Source organism: Accipiter gentilis, chromosome 14, assembly GCF_929443795.1.
Source record: "Accipiter gentilis chromosome 14, bAccGen1.1, whole genome shotgun sequence".
NCBI lineage: Eukaryota > Metazoa > Chordata > Aves > Accipitriformes > Accipitridae > Astur > Astur gentilis.
In genome coordinates, this window is record NC_064893.1 from 8505070 (window position 1) to 8527638 (window position 22569).

Here is a 22569-nt window from a genome sequence, read left to right on the forward strand (position 1 = left end):
TCATCAACTAGTTAGTTCACACACTCCTTCCCACTACTATTCCATGTATTTGTTCATTTGAAAGAGGCCTTCTCTGCTTAACAGTACAGTTGGAGCCTTCAGTTCTACCTCTTAGAAATCATAATTTAAAAAGACAGATCGGAAAGCTCTTCACTAATTAAGAATGTAGTCTACAGTGCTACATACTCTCCATAAACTTACCATTATGTTTAAAATTAAAAAGAAAAAAAAATAAAAATAAAAGGGCTGCTTTTCCAAATTAGTTGTCTTCTCCTTATAGGGTTCTGCTTCTCTTACAGCCCAGCCTTTGTGCCTTTGAGTGTCTCTTTTCAGACCTTTTACTTTCTCTCATTTAAGCGACTACAGCCTTACCTTGCACTTGGTGTATTTAGGATCTGATCTCTACTCTGGAACATTAAATGGTTGGGTGGGTTTTGGCAGGGGTTTTTTCAGACTTCAGTTTCACTTTTTCATTTTTAAATAAACTTAAACACATTCTAGAAGATATCAATAAGCAAGTCAAGCAGTACACATGGTCATAAGGAACTACTCTATGACCTGCTTCCCTGCAACTCGAGAGATGTGCCTCCTCAATTATTTCTTCCCAAGCACAATGGTTTTTGGGCCTTGTTACTATCCCAGCAGCTCCTTAAGTTAATAGCTCCCAATTAATACTTCTGGATATTCAAGATTACTGAGATGCTTTTCTGTATATTTTGAATAAGAATTTCAGTTTCTTTCAAAAGAGGCTTAAAAAAATAAAAAAAAATAAATCACTGTTTTGTGGCAAATTCACACTTGGTCATCCCATGCTACCTTGATCAAGATGTCTATCATAAACAAAATAACTGTACACACCCCTTTCTCTTACAGCTGTATGAATGGCTATCAGTGAACTAAGAGTAGTTTCATGACATACTTAATCCAACAAACTACTCATTTGTAGTAGTACTACCACCAAACTAACTTATTAGCTGTAATGACTATATTTTTATCTGCAGTATTATTCCCCAAACTGAAACTAGTTGGGGTGGTTACTAAATTATTGTTAACATAGGCAATGCCTTGTATCTGAGCTAATCAGTGCAATCAGAATTTCTTCTAAATGGCTGATTTTTAGCTCTCCTATGATAACAAGGCTGATGCATCCTTCTGCATACATACTCTACGGTAACTTCTGACGCAAATGACAAATATAAACCAAATGTGACATGGCTTACAGATCACTAAGTTATGTATGTTTTCTGCAACAGATTCAGGAAGGACTGCAAGTGCTCTGGCATTATGAAAAGCTGCAGTGTGAACTCACATTTTATTTATTAAAAAAAAAATATCAGGGAAGTCATGAAAAACAAAAACAATTACTAGGGAGAAAAACCACTTAGAGCTGCAAATGCCAATGTATCAACAGATTGCAGCAGTTCCATACTCAAGCAATGCCATTGCAGCTAACCACAATTCAGAAGACTCACTGCCATACCTGCTCTCTGCTCCAGTATGTAACATAATTACATACACTACTTTGTAGTAGCTACAATCCTGCATTTTACCCTGAGATGTTGCTAGGGAATGTTCCTATCTTAGATATAAGGAATTCTAACCTTCAGTCCAATTTCCAGATTTGGTAGGAGTCTCTGTTTTCCCTCCCCATACTTGACTCCTGACTTCCACTTGCCTTGATCACAACATCTACCTTCCTTCATCTATTATTTTTTCTAGTCTGTTTTTAACAGTTAAATGAACCTCGTCGAACACAGTTTCTCATTACTGCCCGAACATACCAGACAAAAACCGTATGGAGGACCAGACAGCTTTGACTTCCAAGCATCACCCCTACTTTATGCTGGCATTGCTACAAAAAGAAGCACTTTCACCTGACACTTGTTCCTGCACCTGTGCTATCATTTCCCTCCTGACAGCATGAGCATTTTTGCAGCCAGACACTGACAGAAGCAAGGAAATCCTCTGGCTAAAAATACCTTGCTACTTTTGACTGTAGAAAAGTGAGCATCCAGTCACTCTGTCCCCACCTAAAGACACTGTGAGCTATGGCCTTGGATTTTCACTTTTCAGCTCCTTGTGAGAATGTTAAATGCCTAAGCCTGCAGATCAATTTCTGGATGTGCTCAATTCATACTGAAATTCACACCACTTATTTGAAAAGCTCACCTCACATAGTAAATCAGAGCAGTTCAGTTACTGACACACAAGACAGGAGGGAAACAAGTCAACACTAGGGCTCGCAGAACTCACATTTTCTTCAATCACGCTCCCCATCTGATTTAAAAAAAAATAAATATTAATTTGCCTCCCATGGTACTTTATTTCTTGCTTTCTCCCCTAACAGTTCATTCACATAGATAGTTTAACACTACGTTGTTATAATATTCCTTTCAGAAGTTTCTACCACCATTACAAACTGACCAGGCAGATATTAGAAACTCCCAACTCTTTACCAAGGACAAGGAGGAAAGAAATGGAAGAATGAGGAGTCAAGCAGTTCTTGGATATTAAAGAGAAGGGAGTGCTCCTTCACTCCCTTTTCCTTCTGGAAAAACATGAAGAATATTAATTTAATCTTCTTGCTGTTGCTACATTAGAATTTTTTATTTTTCTGGGTTAGAAAACTATCAAAGCAAAGCAAATAACCAGGTATTCAACATCCCTTACCCTATCTGCCAGAAAGTTAAAATCTTTGCAACTCAAGAGTTTATAAGTAACTCAGACCTTCCAGAAGCACTTCAGAAAATATAGCCAAAATTCTCTGTGGTTCTTAATATCAAAAATAATTTAAAACTATCTGCTTCAAAAAATTAAATAATAAAAAAGAAGAAAAAAAAGCAAGAACTCACCTGGTCTTGACAAAAATCCCCCAATCATTTTAAGTTTTTGGCACTAACTATAGGTTGATTAAACATGAAGCACCTAAGTAAGATCCAACAACAGAACTGTTCTAGAAAACAAGCTTATTTCAGATTTTCTACTAGCCATAAAGGAGGGCATCAGTTTGATGACTTCTTTTTCCTAATAGTACACTGCCTTTGGATTTATTTTGACATTATCTCATTCTGTGGGAGTCCTTCATTTAGAACATTTACTCGTCAAGAAACAATGGTATGGGTACTTCTCAGTTTCATTCTCTTCAGTAGAGAAAAAAATAAGAGTTATGTCTTTTAATAACAAAATAAGATTTCAATACAAATAATTAGATTTCAAATACATTTCCTTAAACAAATACAAGAGCAGAACAAAAAAAAGTAACGTAGCATAATTTGTTTTCAGTCTTTAAAAGATAAATCCTTAACAGAATGTTCAATCAGTCTGTAAGTTGCAAGCCTGCAACTTTCAGAGGTATTCTTCCCTTCAAAAATTAAGTTCTTTCTCTGTATCCCTACAGCTTCAGGATTTAGAGAAACAAAACCAGACATGAAATAATTACTGAACACCATGTAAGGAGTAAGAAAGAAAAGTTTTTTAAATTCCCTATATTATTGCTTTCTTCCAGTACATTTCAACATTTGATACTTTTAGAAAAATACTTTTTTGCAAATAAAAATAACAAGCTAAGTACTCATCCACTTGGGTGGGGAAAAGGGGAAGAGAGAATGGGGAGATCATAACCAAGTATTTTATATTAAAGATCAAACCAAAATTGCCACTAACTGAAATCAGCTGACATTTCACTTCAGTTTGGGCAACATCAGCAAAACACTGTGCAGCAGTTAATGCAACTATTTACTTTTTTACTTGGATATCTGCATGTATAAATACTTTCAACCATATTTGCATGTGTGAGTAAGACTATTTGGATCAAAAAACAAATAAAACATTTTAAAACTCCAAACAGCAGAACAGCAACATAAAGTTTCAAGCCTGATTTTGATCATGCTTTTTACAAGTCACCTTTAAAACCATCCCATATTTCTTACGTAAGACCAAGCATAGCTATTTTTCAGGAGAAAGTAAAGTTTTATGCATAAAACTTGAACTTCACCTTTGAGTTGTTCAAATACGTACCTCCGAATCTCTCCCTTCACACTCATTCACAGACGCCCAGAGGAGTTAGATGACTCCCACACACATTCCAAATAACCTCCATTGCCTAACACCTCCATCTCTTAAAATTTAGCTTTTTGATATCCTGAATAAATCTGGCAGAAAAAGTAACACTTGCTGGGAACACTTAAGGCATGTCGCCACAAGCAAAATAATTTAGGGTGTGAATTTTAAGTGCACTGACTATTCCACCAGAACTTGTTTTGTGGACACACCTTTTTTTTACTCTAAAACACTAAAATACCCACAGGTTCTTCAGCTCAATCCACACACACAAAAGTAACCCACACTCCATACCAGAAAAACCCTGCCACAAAACAATTAAGCATTTCAATAGCCATTCCATACTTCTTTCCCTGCATAGGCAAATAGCCTAAACTTTGAAAGACATTACACTTCTGTGTATGCAGAATTTATCTTAGATCAGTCTGACAAATTTTGGAGCTGAAATGGTATTTGCCAAATGTCTGAAAAATTCCAAAATGAGCTTCAAATGATGAAAACAACAATAACAGTTATTTACACAACTCCCATTTTAAAGTCCTCAAAATAACTGGGTCTAATGTATGGCATCCCTATTCTATAAGGTATATGGGGATTAATCTATCAGCACATTAGATTAAATGTTGTTTATAGAGGGGAAAAAACAGAGACTACTTTTGCAGAAGCTTGATTTAATTGAGAAAATTAATGAGAAACAGTTTGTCTTAAAAAAAACAAAACAACAAAAAAAAAGCCAAAACAAAAATCCAACAAAGCAACCCAAAAAACTCCACCACCCTCCAGTGAAAAAAAAATCAGCTCCCTTAGGTTGTGGAAGAGAATTACAAATAGTAAGGTTTTGGGACCAATTATGTCTCCCAGTTTCAAAGCAGTGATGGATTGAACACCAGTAATGGTAAAACTGTTTAAGAATAAAAAAAAAAAAAAAAAGAAAAATGTCAATCTCTTCTTCCAATAGTTAAACAGTGGATTTAACTTTGCACTAAACACATTAGTAATAAATACTCACTAGAAACATGGCACAAACTAGGGGACATATAGCTGGAAGAAGTTATCAACAAAGGACAGATTTTATCCTGTCCCTGGTTTTAAGTGGTATAGTTAAAAGAGAGACAACAATAACAATTACTTTAATCCATTTGTCATAGTGCAGTTTCACAGGTAAATCAAGCATCTGTAACACACATCTGTTTGATTTCTGACAGAAGCAGCAGACTGAATTCCATCTCTAGAATTTTCTATCTTACTAGTAAAAAATGAAATCAGACAACTACACACCAAAAATATAAAGCTTGCCAGATCCACTCACACTAAGAAACATGGAAAGGAAACCAGCTCACATTAAAAAAAATAAAAATTATATATGAGTCGTAAGGTTTGAGTTTCCTTCCTTTCAAATACTTTGTTTCTTTAAATTATATCTGATAGCTTTGGGATTTAAACCGAATATGCAGGCTATGAAAAAGAGAACGCATGGCAGGAAAAACTGAACCAACCACGTAAAAGGCAGAATGGGAAGGAGCCAGATACAACAAAAACTGACAAGGGAAATAGGCCTGGTTCTAGATTAAAAAGTAATTTAAAAATATAAAGAAATCATACCCTCCTATAAAGATTTATTTTCAGTTCACATGTTGGAGAGCCCAGGATTGGACTGCAATTTGTACTACTTTGCTTGCATAATTACACATACAACGTCATTTAAGCAGGCACCATATGCAAATATTAAAAAAGAAAACTAATAGCAAATTCTGAAGTTCTTCTGCAATTACGTATCAAGGAAGTCTTTATTTGCACACAGTAAGGCATCAGATTTACCTCATTTGTTAATGAAATTGTATATATCCAAATTAGAAGCTTTGGAAGCACTACGTGACATTTTCAAGCAAATGACAATACTGTGCTGATCCACTCACATCATTACATTGTTATTTTTATCCACAGAATTCAGAACATGCACAGTATCTATCTAGATTTCCAAAAAGCCTTCTAGCCTTAAAAGTAGTACTGATTTTACCATAAGAAAGGAAGCATAGTATGCATTATAAATCATTCCAAGACAACAGTATTTTTACAAACTGAGCACAATTATTGAAAAATCCTATATGCAGACTTCAGCCAGGTAGCCAAAAGATTCCTAAAATAAGGGCATGACCCACATTAATGGGGGGTGGGGTGGGGGTGGGGGGTGTTTACAATTTTTTGTGGACACAGCAGGGACATTAACAGACATTCTCTTCTCTCCCAATAGTTTTTTTAAATTACAAATAAATCAAGTCTGATCCTGTCAATGAAGTCTGTGTTTAAATAATTAGTTATATATTTAAGAATTCCTTTCTTTTTTACTATTTTTAAAAGAAGCTTAATTTGTCAATATAACATGCAAATTATACGTTTTCACTCTTCCTATTAGAAGTTGCTTCTACCCAAGTTTAGTAGTGTTACTTTATCTTTTTAATTCAGAATACATATTCCGACTATAACACTGGAGGTAGTTGTCTCATTTCCACTGAGAATCCAGACCTCAAGTCCACAGTCTGACACATCTTAGGGGAAATCTAGGTGTACAACTAGAAAAAGCCTATAACAATCAAACTACCTACTATTACCAGTTACAGAAAGCAGCATTGTTACTACCATGTTTTAGAAAGCTTCACTGTTTCTTGTTTGGAGCTCAATAGAACCTACTCCCTCCTCCAACAAATTTCACTCTTTAGTTTCACCTCACCCGTAAAGAGACACACACAGCATCATCCCAAAGTCGTCAACTGACCTCTCTGAGAAGAGATAGAATACCTATTTAATAATTCTGTACATTGTTTTCCTTTTAATTTTTAGCTCAACAAAACTCTTGGGCATATACTCAGAGCTAAAGAACAAACCCAAGCACTCTGCTAAGTTGTAACCAATGTTTTATCATTCCCCTGTGAAACACCTCTCCCTGTTTTGCATCTACTTTATACAAGGTTTTTCTTTGTCTCACCTTTCTTCCTCCCAGACGTAGCCACTTAGCTGAAGTTATCACTTAAACTATGTCAGTACTGGAGTAACTCATCCATTTAAGGATTGACTTAGCCATTCTAGAACAGTTGTACAAGTCATATACATAGATGCGAAATGTATAGATACGCTTATAGATACAGACAGCAGAGATGCTGTCTTCAATCAGACACCATTTCAATGAGCCCAGCACTGCTCTCCATGGATCTATCTTACTGATAGTATGAACAGAAGGTTGGTAGCAGCTTTAACATTAAAATAAACCTCCTGTCACTGTCCTACAGCTTCTGTTAACAGGGGTCTTGTTTCCTAACGGAAGTATTATTCAAACACCTCATCAAATCATTAAGAATTATATTTACAGTACGTAGTCAATTTCCTCCACTTTTTAAAAAATCTGGTAAACTGAATTTTGCTTGGATAGGTAATTCTGTAAAGATGACCTACTTGACTCGGTGAACTTCCTTGCTTACCAAAGGCCAGGTCCTGTTCCTGAGATTTTCAGCATCCCTGCTGGGGAAAACTTTATTCTCGCTTAAGTTTCACAGATACTTCTCAAGTCAGCTAAAATGCATCTGTAAGCACTAACTGTAGAATTACAGAACTTTCAGACTACAGCCAACACTAAAGTTTCCCACAGCACTTTTACTCAAATACAACATAAAGCAAACATTTATTAAATATGCCTTCTGTCAGTAGTGCAGCCATTTTTTAAAATAAATCTCACTGTTCAATCACATGAATATAGTGCTGTCATCTAAAATTGTTCAATTTTAACATTATAGCTGTGAACTTATTAAAATGTATACTTTACATACACAGCTAAAGAAGCTGAATCTCCTTGTGAATGGTGGTGACAACTTTTTTTTTTTTTTTTTTACTAATTTTGAGAGGAATTTTGGAATGCACCAACTTTTCTGGGAACATTGTTGGAGTGTACTAGATGCTAGATATAGCTTATTCTGACATAAGCTGCTTTACAGAAAATGGCAGTTAGCTTGCACTCTATATATAATACAGTTAGTGCATTCAATAATGCACTACAAAAATTCCCTTCTCACTAAGCCAAAGTTTCTTTGCAGGTAAGCAGCAGTGCAGGAACATATTTACATTTCACCTATGAATGTTGCAATGTTACAAAACAAACAAAAATCCACTTGAGTCCATATCTTCAATGAAGTCACCATATTTCAGCTTGCTGGCAATTCTAGCAAGAGAGGAAAAAAATACAGCAAGGAAAAACTTGAGCTTGAATTTCAAGTCTCTGGCCTAAGTTTACACACTACTGCTTTAGCTCATTTTAAATTGAGCAAAGACGTTTTATGACCTTTTGGCGATGCAGATTTTCAGTGTCTGTCTGTCACTTTTTAGAGTGAAATGCTATATTAAAAAAAACCTCTGAAAAAATTAATTTTTTCCCCAATTTTTGTCCTAATTAGAATCTTGAATTCTTCCAAAGTTCCAGATGAAAAGAGCTGTTGGCACCTCATGGAACCTTTTACTGTTACAGATTTCTCCACAGGTTAACTTTATTACTTTCATCCCTCATGTAGACAGAGGAAGGAAAAAAAAAATATTTTTTTTTCCTCTCTTTTCTTTTTGGTAAAGGAAACTCCACAACAAGAAATGTAACAGTTTTGATGTAACAACCTTAAAGCTAGCACTGGATAAAGCATTAGCTCTTGAAGTTAAAAACACTCGACAGGTCACACAAAACTTTTGAGTCCTATCTCCTAACAGACTGGAAGCATGCTTTCTGAAAGACTCTCTAGATCTTAAACACTCACATTTTAATAACCTAAAGTGAGAGTAGCTATAGTACACTATATACAAGTAATACTCACCCTTCCGAAGATGCTTTATTGTTACCACAAATAAACATTCCCTGGACTCTCAACTTGATATAGACACTGGGGACAAACAAAGAATGACCTTTAAATTTTTATAAATCAAGTAATGAACCTGAATGTGCCAACCCCTAAAACAAGATGAACCTATCTATGAGGAAATCCCAATTTAGAAGTGAAGATTACTTCAAAAATGCTGGTAAAACTCTTCACTGAAATATGTATTAGCAAGAACCAATCTCATAATAGCTGAAAGACTCAAACAAAGATGAACCTATCCTGCAACAATTAAACAACCTCGTTCAAACTGTTACATGCTTCTTATTAGAGAGAACAAGAACCTCAACTTCCAGCTCCATAGTTAGAAAAACCAAAAGACTTTTCTCTAGCTCAAGTAAAATACGGATAGTGCTTTCTAAATTAGAAATAAGTATCTTGAGTAATGTCCAAGTTTATCATCCCATTCCTGCCGCATCTATGCGCGGACTGCTTTTCTTTTGCCTGCTAATAACAATTTCTGAATCACCATGAATACCTGTTAAAGACATACGCGTGATGCCACAACACACCAATTTCTTCATCTTTATCCTATCACACACGTGTTGCTCGGGGACAGCTCTGCCCAGTACCCTCCTCCACACGTCCCAGATACCCTAGTTCCAGACAGCTCTGTACACCCGTGCTTGGCGGCAAGAGATCCAATCCCCAGCGTTTCCAGCTCCCTACGAACTTCCCCGCAGCGCTCTGGAAGACCAGGATCGCCCAGCGCCCTTAAACGCTTAGGAAGTTCGCCGGAGCCGCCGCCAGACTCACGTACCCCCTTGGCCCTCTCCAGCTCCCTCCCTGAACCAGGAACCCTCCAAGGCCAGGCGCGGCAGCCCGAAGGGCGGCCGGCCCCCAAACCACCGCGGGTTTCCAGGGCGCTAGGTTGCGGGCGAGCGGCCCGGGGCGCGCTCAGCCTCCCCGCCCGGCTCGCCCCGCCGAGCGCCAGCTTCCGGGAGGCTGAGAGCACCCGGGCCCGGAGGGGACCCGTCCGAGCCTCCCGGGAGCCTGCCTCGGCGCGGGGGCACAGCGTCGTGCCGCTCTCCCCGCCGGGGGACACGCACGGATCTCTCCGCCGGGCGCTCCCAGACCTTCCCCGGCGTACGTTAGGCACACACACATACCTCCCCTCCGCCCCTTCAGTCAAACTGTGCCTGAAGCGGCCGCCGCCGCATGCAGTCGGCAGGAACGGGGAGGAGGGGAAGGAAATCGCCGGCTCTTCCCCGTTCTTCCTCTCCCCGCACAGCGCGGGCCCCCCGCCCGCCGCCCCCCACCCTTGGAGAGAGGGGGGTGGGGGGCGGCGTGGGGACGACGAGCTCGCCTCCCCCCCCGCCCCCCCCCGGCTCGGGGACTACTCTCCGCCGAGCGGGGGTCGGAACGGGAACCGTCGGCTGGGCTGGACGGAGCCAACTTAGACAAAGGGCACTTCAGACTCCATGTCTCTCCCCTCCAGCTGTCACCGGCCGGGAGCGCGCCTGTCTCGCCGCCGGGCGCCCGCCCCCCCCGCACCACCCGCCGCGCCCGCGGGAAGGGGACGGGAGGCGGCTGCTCCTCGGGAGCCATCGCCGCCCGCCGCCGCCGCCGCCCCCTCCCCTCTCCTCTCCTCTCGCGCCCTCCTCCCCTCCCCCCATTACAAAGGGAGCCGGTTATAAATAGCCGCTCCCGGCGCCAACGCCTCAAGCCCACGAGGTGTCGCTCGCTCGCTCACTCACCCGCCCCCCCGCCCCGGCCTCGCGCCGCCGCTGCCGCCCCGCCGCCGCCGCTGCTGCCGCCGCCGCCGCCGCCGCCAGCTCCGCGCCGCGCCGCTCCGCTCGCTCTCTTCCCTCCCCTCAGCCTCCGGCTGCCGGATTCACCCTCCCGGACCGAGCGCCAAACGCGGCGGCCCAATCGGCATCGCGCTCATTGGCGAGCGCCGAGCGCCGCCTCGATTGGATGGACGCGGACGGGGCCTCCGGCGCCAATCAGGCGCGAGGGGCGGGGCGAGGGGCGGGAGCTTGCTCCCCACGTGCGGGCGGGGGGGGAAGGGAGGGGTGGGAGAACTCTTTGTTCTCGCGCTGCCGGCGGGGGAGCGGGGGGTCCGCGCTTCTCTCTCCCGCCTCCCGCCCCCGGCCCGGCGCCTTCCGTGCCCCGGTTCCCCCCTCACCGAAAGCGGGACCGGGAACGGGTGCACGGCGGGCCGGCGAGGCTTGAAACTCTCTGCCGCCTCACGGGGCGGGGGGAGGGGGGAAGAGGGAGGAGAAAGGAGGGAGGCGAGAGGATTGGCGGGCACCGGGAGGGAGCGCGGGGCGCAGCCCGGGGAGGGGCCGCGCTGCTCGGCGCTGCCGAGTTTGAATCAGTTCGAAAGTGGGAGCTGTAACGGTTTTAACAGTCCCGCCGCTGCGCGCGCGAGGGAGGGAGGGAGGGAGGGGGCAGCCCTGTGGGAGAGGCGCGGGGCGCGCTGAGCGAGAGTGAGCGAGGGGAGGGGAGGAAGGGAACGTCTGGTGCGGGCGGCGGGGGCCGGGTAGCCGCTCCCCTCGGCCCGGTAGCCGCTCCCCTCGGCCGGCCCCGCTCCTCGCCTGTTGCTTGCCCGGCGGGCAGGGTGGCTGTCCCCGCCGGCTCGGGGTCCGCCCCCCGCCTCGCGGCGCCACATCGAAGGGGTCGCGGCCGGCTCTGGGCCGAGGCCGAGGGCCGCCTGCGACGCCCCGCGGCCCCCCCGCCCACCCCCCCCCCACGCCCGGCGGGCCTCCTCGCCGCTCCCCGGGGCCCCAGCCTCCCCGTCCCGGCGGATGTCGGCTGGCTGAGTCACTTTCCAGAGTTGCGTGATGCGCCCTCGTGTCGTGTCGTTTGACCTTTGCTTACCCAAACTTTACCGGCATCTGCCCGTTTTCGCGCATCGTGTCGTTCCCCTCGGCTTTCTCTGCCTTGCTGCTCCGCGTCCAGAGGGGTTTCTCCACTGTCAAACCCCTGCCCTACCCTGTCACGGAAGGGGTAACAAATCACGGCGGCAGCAAGGTGACCACATCAGGCTTGGATCGTGTTGCTTGTTACTGGCTGTCTCCAGCCTCTAAGGTTGCCGTCGTTTTCCCTCATTTCTAATCTGTGAGCTGTGCTCGTCAATCTTGTTGCCAAGGTTGTGTTTAAACCTTGAGGATTCGTGCTCCTTTAGTCCATTGTCATCTCGCTCCTTGGTCACTCCAGCCGTTCTTCATCTTCAGCGGTGAAAAATAAAATTGCAAAGATGTTTCCTAATAGGTACTTTAGCCATCCTGCGTGACTATATCCCTTTCCTGCACATCCCACGTTGCGCACCACTTCCAAGGAACGCTGGAGTGTGAGCCGCATCCTTGCACCCACAGTCTATTCCCATCATCCTCCCTTACCAAATACCTCTCTCCCTTGCGAATGCCTTGGTACATCTTTGGGGTCAAAGCTCCAGAAATGAGCAGGGGTCACTTTAATGAGGTCCTGAGTGATAAAAGCCTCTTCTGGGGGAAATAAATCACAAGCACAACTTCATTCCCAAATCATGCAGTTGGCTTACATGTCAAATGAGGTTTGGTGTTCCTCTACTTAAAGGTGATTGTGCTTGTGTGCTTCTGTAGTCTCTGTCTTTCTATGTGCAAGTACTTAAAATTCATGAACTTCATCGCATATTGAACTTGCAATGAGATCTTAAGAGTGGGCATTCCTACACTGTATGTACTTTCTTTACCTCATGGCCCTGAAAAGGGGTTTCTACTAGTAGCCTATTTTTATTTCTAAATCTCTGGGGTTTTGTGAGTTAAAACGTGCAGCAGAAATTATTTCCTCTTATGGTTACATGTCATAGGGTGGTAGATTGCCATACCCTTCCTCTAATTCTAGTGGAGTGGCTGACAATTGGAAAGATTGTCTTAAAATTACCACATTTTCAAAACATCAGTCATTTCTGGAAATTCAGCTATTTTAATCTGTTCTGCCCCAAGATGGCTGCCACCACCAAAATGGCTACCCAGTCCCTTCACAACTTAGAATTTGTAATTTATTTTGGTTGTTAGAGTTGCACTTCATGGGATCTGGTTTTAGTCAGCAAGTATAAATAATCATCGCAAAATAAGCATTGGGTAACTTAATATAAGAGGTACAATCAGCCACAAGGTGGAAAAATCTGCGTTGTAGAATTTACCCTGTGAACTAGAACTCGGCACAAATCGCTTTGTTTTTCTCTCTTGCACAGAAGATTATTCATCTGTTATACCTGAAACTAATGCTTACTAGAAAATTAAACATGTTTTGAATTGAGGTACTCTTTCTCCTTTGCACTGTAGCAAAACAATCTTTCCACCAAGGCTCCATTCTACGCTCCTAAAGCGGTGAACTCCTTAGTGAGGAACTCCATTAGGCGCCGATTTTCCAATCAGTAGTCGTTCAGGCTGTCTCAAACAGTCAGGAGAATTTTAGCAGCGCACAGCAGTTTAATGTTGCAATGAGTTCTGTACAGACTTTCCATTTTCACAGAGTAAACCACCCAAATGGTTTTCTGTTTCTGTGTTTTCGTGATTAAAGAACGCCTATTTGAACAAGGATCTGCTTATGCAGAGACATTCAGACCAGATCTTTAGGCAAAAATAGTACAAAAATTTTTGAAAGAATTACAAAATCTGGTATTTTGAGGAGTCATTCTGAAAGGAGTGACTTCTGATGGCAGCATGTAATAGTGCTTTTGAGAAAAGTAGCTAACGTTGAAGAAATACATATATGTGTTCCTTGACAATGAAAGTAAAATCAGACTCAGGAAAAAAGTATCAGATTTGGCTTAGACCCTTCTGGAATTGTTGAAAGCTTTTGCCTTTTTTTATAGCTAACACATGTAGAAGAGCTTTTTCTATGTTCCCAACATGTGAATGAAACATGTATGTTCATATTGTATGTATGACTAAAATAGTAGAATAAGGATTTGTCAGTGCTAGATCACTAGCATCAATTAGACATAAAAATAATTGTTTAACAGCATCACAGCGTATTCCTATGATTGCTTACTTTGGGGTGTACTTATGTGCCCCTTTTCACCCTTTAAAAAAGTAGCATTTGAATACAGAAAAAAAAGAGGTACGGCGCTACAAAGCAAAATTAATAGTTGAGTGGCTTCTTTTAAAGATTTTGACATCTCAGATAGGGTGGCACTTCCAAAGCATAGATTATTCTTAATGCATTATTAACCCAATGATCTCCTTGTAGTCAGAAGCATATGGTATTTCTCCATTCTGGCTGGAGGAACCAAGCAAGACCTAGTCAGGGAACTGCCTAGCCTGAGATAACCACAAACGTTGGCCAGTTTTCCCCTTGTCTGCCAGGCTGCGTTAAGGAGAAGCACAACTAGGCCGCCCCTGCCATTAGCAGCTGGGAGCAGGCATGCCATAGCTGCATCTGTGATTCTTGTAGATAAGCTTGTGACTCGCTGATCACAGTGTCGCTTTCCTTTGTGCTTCAAGGTTGCAGATTGCACTGTAAAAAAGCTGTGTGCAGCTTTTGGGTGGGTCTCTTCTGTGGGGCGGTCTGGTGGACTTCATGTATTAGTCACACCGCCTCGAAAAGTTCAGTCTGGTTGCTTTTAAGCTCAGTTGCTCGGTGGTGGGGAGAGGAGGAGGAGGATGCACACCCTGTCCTTGTTACGCCTACCCCTACAAGCAAAGACTGTAGCACTGCAGATAATATTTCATCCAGCAGGCCGTTTAGGAACATGGTCTTTGTTTCTTTCTTTGTTCTGGGTTTTTGGGTTGGTTTTTTTTTTTTTTGGGGGGGGGGGGGGGGGGGGATGGTTTTTGTTGTTTGGGGTTTTTTTAATGCATTCCACATCTGTTTTGGCAGATATGACTTCCATACACTACTCATTCAATTCCTAACACTAGTATGTACTTTTCCTGATACCTTGGCTTGTTGTGTGGCTTATATTCTGCCTTTTAGTCCATGTGAATTTCTTAAGACTTTACAGAATGTTTACATACATGGAAATGTATGTATGGCCTAAAACAGTAAATCTGTAATAGCATTAAACTGTTACATACTACAGTGATTACACAGAAGTCAGCACATACCCTTTTTAAAGACTTGGCCTCTCGTTACATGATTATAAAAAAGCAGTTCTTTTGTGTTAACTTTTTAAAAACAATTAATTTAATTTTGAGATCAACTACGTTTTTAAATGTTTTTCCATTAATATCTTAATGATACTTAAGAGCCAATTTCCCTGAGAAAAAGGCAACCTTATGTCCTGTTTCACAAACCATTTCTGACCTCTTTTTTCCATTTGCTACATGCTTCTCTGTAGAATTGAATTTAACAGTGAGATAATCAGCCAACATAACTTCGGACACAGTGGCCATTAGGTTAGATTAAGAGAACAAGGAGCCGGGTCACTTCAAGATGTAACATATACTCGGTGTTTTTCAGACCTGCTTGCCAGGTCTCGTGTATTGTGTTCGAGGCTCCTGCTCTGCCCTACTCTGCTTCGCTCACACGCACAGTGCAGTGCTGTGGCCGTGGCTGGTCTGGCACCTGACATGCAGAAGGCATAGATAGGGCCTGGGGGCTGGAGAAAGACAGCAGCACAGACCTGCAGCTGAAGGCATGCCTCCAAAAGAAGCACCGTGCTCAAAGGGGCCCTGCTAGCAGCAGTTGGTCTTGCCATAGACTCTTTCGCTCTCGTGCAACCAGATGCATGGTTGCCATTTGACTTGATGCACTTGTCACAACACCCAGTACCTCGGAACTCACATAACCAAAAAAGTTGGGAGGAGTATGTGGTCAGAGTGCAAAATGTGTACAGTGTCTAACACCAGAGCACCATGAAAATTAAATAGACTGCACGCATGAAAAAAGGTGCAACAGTAAGTACATTGCCAAACATGACCAATATTTGAAGTGCTGTTATGGGAAAATGCACAGATTTCTGTGCCATTTAGGGGCTGTCTGCGTCATATGCTGTAAATGGTAACACATACAGCTGGTTCTTAGCCCTGCAAAAGCATCAGTTCCTGCCCCCCACTCCTGCCACCCCCGGCAAGTAATGGAAAGCTACCTGACCTTTCACTGAATGTTTGTCTCATGTATGGTGATAAAAGTATGCTATATATTTTATACTAAGTGTAAGTGCTTTCAGCATGCTGGGCCACCTCAGCTCTATCGTACTGACTTCAAGGAGATTTTGTTGAGGGAAGGGGATGCAAGATGAATAAAGATGGAAGCGATAGTGACACAAACAATTAACTCAAACTAGGGCTCTGTATCAAATACAGGATAGTATCTCTTTGGCTAAGGAGAAATGTTGCCGAAAGGAAAACCCCAGTGTTGTTTTTATATAACAATGGAAGCAATGTAAGTGATTTCTATTAACTTTTTTTAACACGCAGAGATAAAGCTTATTGCATGTGATCATCCATTTCAATTTGTGAAAGGGATTAATTGCCTTCCCCTGGCTTCAGTTAGAAATTAATTTGACTTTAAAAACTATATATAGGTAATGGTTTCACTTTAAAGAATCTACTTTTGTTTGTTTTGTGGTCACAGACACTGCTTAGGTAGTGTAAGAAAAATACTTTCCTATCTTTGTCTCCTTGGTTTTCCCTTTTCTTTTTATTCTTTACTTGATGTACATTTACTGTTATAGTCAAACTACTTAAAGGTCTAAATGGTCTTATGCAACAAAATTGCCATGAAAGCATATGCTTGAGAACTTAAATTCCAGAGCCCCATCCCATTTCCAGGTGTATTTGTCAGTGTAGCTGTATGATACTGCTGGGTGTGCCACTCACAGGGGAGGATTTTGCTGCAAATTTAAAGGTTCCAATGGGCATTCAATGAGCGTTGATGGATGGTCTCCCATCAGGCCAAATCCAAGATTAAAAGCCTGAGCTCTGTTTGAATATTCTGTTTCTGAAGTGTCAAAATTCTTCAGTGGCAGTGGCTAAATTACCCTAGCAGATGGACAGAGTTCACTGACTAGAATCAAATCTCGTTTGGCTGCAGAAGGTACTTCTTCAGACAGCAAAGCACAATATACATGTAGTGATAAGCCAGACTGTTTGCAAAAGTAAATACAGTTGTGAAATCTCTTTCCTTCTGTTCATCATTTCACCTCTCAGAAGTACTACCTCCAAATGTAGCCACCCTTCCATCTGTGTGTGAATTTGCCATGCATAGGCCTGCATTTTTAACATCATTTACCCCTCCTCATTCTCTCTTTGATATTTATGGTACGCCTACTTTCAGCTCTTCCTTCATAAGGGGCAGTCCTGTCCTGTCCTGTCCTGTCCTAGGGTTGCCTAATCCTGACATCTAAAATAATAGGAGGTACTTGCAGTTGCACTGACCCTATCTACCTTTTTTAAAATATAATAATGCATATTATGTTATGTGTATATACACATGATCTGGCATACTCAAGGCTTGTAAATTCATAAAGATAAAAATGAAAATATTATTTATCAACATAAACTTGATTAAACTGAAAAAAATTCCCCGTCTTCTCACCTTTACAGGAGAAGACCAGAAATACCTACACTTTGAAAGTGGATTTGATAATCTGTTAAATCTTGCCAGGACTAGTAAGTTATATTGTCAAAAAAATCAATTTAAGAAGGTATATGGTAAAGACTTTATAGTGAAAGTAAAAAGATAATGATACTCATCCATCCATTAAATAAACTCCATATAATGCAAGTCATAAAAATAAGATGTTCTTCACAAAGGTTTAGAGAGATGTACAAAGTACAAAATATGTATCCTATTTGAATAAGCCTCTGGGTTGTGTGAGTGTTTCTCATGATTCAGGAGCCTTTTCAAATGATAGTTTATTCCAAACTTCATCCCTTGGGCATGGGCTACAGAAAGGTTCTGTCAAGTCCAGGACCATACCAAGTTGCTGCCCCGATTCTCTTCCTTGTTTGCATGTTTGTGGAGAGCCTGTAGTGAGCTGAGATGCTGGACCCTACCAACAGAAGCTAAAGCCTTCCAGCACCCCTGGCTTTTTGTTTTCTAGTCTTAGCCTTCAATGAAAACATTCACAAACAAATGCAAATTTAAAAAAAGGATTATGCAGACCCATTATCTACTGTGACATTGTGTCAATGAGTTTACTTCCTGGCTGTGAGGATTTCTGGTTATTTAGCAGTCTTTTTGCCAAATACACAGTCCTTTATCATATATATATCTCTGAAGATCAAAATGGTAAAAAAAACCCCACTCTACTGCTGGTCTGAGAAAGCTATTATTGGGAAAATATTGTTCTATTTTTAAAATCGGAGGACAATAAGAGTTCTTTGTGCTTTATGACAGAAAGGTTCACCATTGCAGTGATTTATGTGCATGTACAAATACAGACAGACCTGTACATTAAAGTCTGTCATGCAGTGATGCAAGACTTGGTCATGAGACAGGCAGACAACATTACATTTTAGCTGTCAGCTGAACATGCTGGTCAGATACATAATGGAAAGAATCACTGATTTAAATTTGTATCAAACTTGTATCATAGAATAAAAAAGGTCATTGGTTTAATGATTTAAAAATGTTACATATCATTTTCCTCTCTGAAGCCTTCATGCTGGGTATGAAACATACAATTAAGAGAAATTAAGGGAACTGGACTTTAGCCAAGAAAATTTTGAAATAAATGAATGTCTGCACAGACTGATGCTGAGAAATGCTTTATGAAGGATAGATTGCTGACAACGACATAAGTGTTAAAACCTTGTCCATAATTTACGTGCAAAAGGCCAAATTTTGCTCTCACTACTTACTTAAATAAATAATACCAAGGGCAGAATCTCATCTTTTGCTTGCAAAGCAAGCAAGGTAAAAAGGAGAAAAAGTGAAGGCTAGGCAAGGCCTGTGCAGTACTAAATTTCTACTTAAGACCTTAAAATACTTCCAAGCCACATTTGTTTCATTAAGTTTAGTATCTGTCAGACCGAGGGTGTAATTCTGATTTGCTCAGTCTATGTGGGTCTTAAGTGAATTTTAATTGGCATTACTCACTGGGAAAGTGAGATGAGATTCTAAGGCTGGAAGTACGAAGGACTGAGTCAACCAAGTGAGTGAAACAGTGACTAACTAATTAAGTGAATGAGTGAGCACAGCATTGTTTGCTTTTGTGATCATTTCTATGCATGAGTGAATGGCAGGCTATTACATGTGTGTGAATGAGTGGGGTCAGGGTTGCTGAACAATCCATACGTTTGTGTGGTCTTTCCATCATTTGATTAGACTAATGAGCCAAGTGTTTGGAATATTAATACATGTAGACTAGAGCTAAACTTGTTATGTAGTTTTGAGATAAAAAGTATGAGCAATAATGCGCCAAAGTCTGGTTTTGGTTGCATACATGTAACCCTGGATTGGATAATCAGCTGTTCCACGGCAGGTTGCTTTCAACCCATTGGCATCAGGGAGCTGAATGGCACAGTATTACTTCTTCCCCGTTTATTGTTATAAGTGACATTACCAAATCTGTTTGTAGTTTATTGCAAATCTAATTGTGTAATATAAACTGAAGCATTATCTGACAATGAAATTATATTCTGTCTTATTACACTTTCATAAAGGAATAGATTTGGCTATCCTTATGTCAACTATTTTGCTTCCAAAGTAGTTAACAAGGCTAGCCATAATTTTGGCACCCTAAAAGCTTATTCGTTGGAATAGCACAAACAGAAGCAGAATAAAACCTTGTTCTATTATGCCATATATAAATCATGTTCTATTGTCACTTTTCATTTCATAGCTGTATGCAATTAAGAGGAGTCAACACTATGCTGCTAAAATCTAATCAAATCATAGGTGTGATGCGTGGATATAAAGAAGTAGTCTAGAATCTTGGAAAAGTTAGAGGTTTTTCAGGTTTTTCCTCCCTGTGGATTTTTTTTTTCCCCTGAAGACTCACTGGTCTTCATTACCCTGCCATTTTTCTAAAAAAATAATAATAATAAAAAAAAATAATTAAAAAAGATCTGTAACTTCCAGCAGTAGGAAAGGTCGAAGAAAATATATCAAGCATTAGTAGTTACCAGCATTGCAACAATTCTGATGTCTTGATCTGAGCTGGAAAATGCTTTTAATTATTGTAAATTATTCTGAATTTGAAAACTGAGGTTAAGGGAAACATATGTATATTACATAATTAATCCTAGAGTTTTTCAGGCTTTTTCTTGTATGTCAGTTGATTGTTCCAGTAGAAGATATTTCCTGATCCTAAGCCAAAATCTGCCCTCTCGTCTGTACTGTGCTCTCTCAGAATGTTTCAGTAAATTGAGCCGCTGGCAGTATTTTTTCATATATCTTATGATCTGACAAAATTTTGCCATTCTTTAAAAAGCAGGAATCCTTTGCTTTTTACATCCTCCAGGTTTGGGATGGCAGTCTTCCAGAAAAGGACCTGATTTGGCAAACAAACTGTGATTTAGCAAAATGCTGATGTTCTGCATATGCTGCCATCTTTCCAAATGTATTTGGTCTTGATTTGGATGCCTTAAACTATGTGATTAGCTTTAAAGAGAGTAATAGTTTGGGGATTTTTGTGGGTTAACCTAGCCAAAAGAGCTATCTGACTTTATGAGCAAAATCATTCACTGATGTATGTGCAAGCCCAATGCCAAAGGTAAAAATCTGTGACTTCTGTTCTGATGGAAGTCACATAGGTATGTTCTAGTTATCCATGCAGTGGTAAAATTAGGGTGGGATTTGATTCAGGTCTCATGACAAAAATTACCAAGCCCAAAGATAAACAAAGGCAAAAATTATTGAAAAAGTTTTAAATGGCAAAACTGTTTTATAGAAAACTGAGAATGATCAATCTATGTTTTAAACTGATTGGTAAACGGCAAAAATCTTCTAATCGATCTCTTCAATCAAAACACGTGTTCCTATGTAAGGCTACTGTCAGCAACCATTTTACAAAGAGCTGAGAATTGGCCAATGTTCTTCTGAGACACCAAGTCTCTGACTACCAATTCCAAACAGTGCTACTGAATAGAGAAGGCTGAACAAAATTTCTGAGACAGACTGTGTTTCAAAGAAGAGTGTTTGGGGGTTATTTCCATCTAGTTCTTTAGTTTAGGATTAATTGCTGGGAATTTGAGGCGTGAGGAGTAGATAGATGGTCCATGATAAGGGAACAGATGTGATTTACTCTTCCTTTGATTTGCTTTGTGGTTTTTTGCAACTGCACTTCCATTTGCCTAATTCTCACATTTTCAAAATGAGCATAGGATTAATGTATGTTTATAAAGTGCTTTTGATGCCTAGAGAAAAGGCTTTAGCATCTCAGGATGTCATTATTAGAGTGGAAACTTACCATAGCAAGTTGTCACTGCCATTCATATTTGTGAAATTTTTAAATTATTTTCAAAATACATTCTGTATTGGAAGATTTGAATGCAATATTGACATACAGTATTGAAATACTTACAGAAGGTAAGTAGGAGTTAAATCATGTCATATTTGTTTTGGGTGGCCAAATATGTGAAGAGAGAAACCTTGCCCACAGCTGGATCAACTTTTCAGATAAGAAAGGGCAATGTGCCATGTTAGTTACACCATACAGCAAGCAAATGCTTGTCTGCATGTAATTCTTGCAGATCTTCAAAAAGGTCACAGTCTGGTTGTGGCTTGACATCTACCACAGATCACAGAGCTTAACTGAAGAGCATCCACTGCATGCAGCTATCAATTTGCACTCCTTTTCTTAAACTAGACTAATAACAAAAAAAAAAAAAAATCAAAATCTAAATGGTTCGTTTTGTATTTGATCTTTGGCTTTATAGCACTGCCTGCACAAAAGCAGAACCTCATGGACTACCCTCTGGAAACGCTGCAGTTTTCCACCTTCTTAGCCCGTACTTCCTGTAACCAGTTCAGAATTCTCCTCATGCTTCCTCAGAGCGTGGAAGTCAAATGCATACGCTTTGCACATCACGTGCTCTTTCGTAGTGCCTCTTTCGCAAAGTGTCTCTCACAGGTCGAGAAGTTCACGTTAGTGTGAAAATAGAGAGGATGAATAATAAAGAACTGCTGCCATCTGACAGCTGCTCATTGACACACATTATGAGTATCCAAATTTATTTCACCAGCTTTTGCTGCCATTCTCTGTGTATAGACTCAAGGGACCAGAAAACTGCTACAGAAGCTGCTTCTTTAATATCAGTTTGTACAATGCTGCAGGAATGTCCAGCATGAACAGCTTCAAATTCATGCTTTGAGTGACTTTTATGCATTCTCAGAGCTGTAGCTCAATTATTTGTATTATGTACAGTGTTTTCCTGGGAAACTGTATGAAGGCAGGTAAAAAGAAACTTTATTAATCCTGAGATTCAAGCTGTGTCCGAAGACAGTGGCAGTTCAGAGGGCTCTTCTAAACTGCATAGTTCAGAAACACTTATCCCTGTGTGCCTTATGCAGCATACAGAGAATACCACATCAAAAGCACCAAATCAACTTCATTAGACTGCATAAACAGAAGGCTTTGTAGTTTTATTTGCTCTCCTTTTTAAAAAAAAACACCAAACTTAGGAAATTAAATGCAAAAATAAATAAATGAAACCCTACATTCATACACACATATAGTTACCCTGTTAAAATGTAAGAAGTCAGGAAATGCAAAAGTTAATGT

The 22569-nt window shown here is 41.0% G+C and overlaps 1 protein-coding gene across 6 annotated transcripts in view; it reads right to left on the reverse strand.

The window, feature by feature from the left end:
- EZH2 (enhancer of zeste 2 polycomb repressive complex 2 subunit) overlaps positions 1-11110 on the reverse strand; it is a 51469-nt gene extending 40359 nt beyond the window's left edge. The window contains exon 1 of one of the 6 annotated variants that reach the window (XM_049816689.1): positions 11092-11110. Coding sequence is in view for 3 of the 6 variants with exons in the window: in XM_049816685.1 (XP_049672642.1) it covers positions 8904-8941 (38 nt within the window). In the remaining 3 variants the exon portion in view is untranslated. Of the gene's footprint in view, positions 1-2169; positions 2193-8903; positions 9156-10072; positions 10253-11091 lie in introns of those variants that run through there. The other 5 variants (XM_049816692.1, XM_049816685.1, XM_049816687.1 and 2 more) reach the window with 5 other exon arrangements.
- Positions 11111-22569: the final 11459 nt, after the last annotated feature.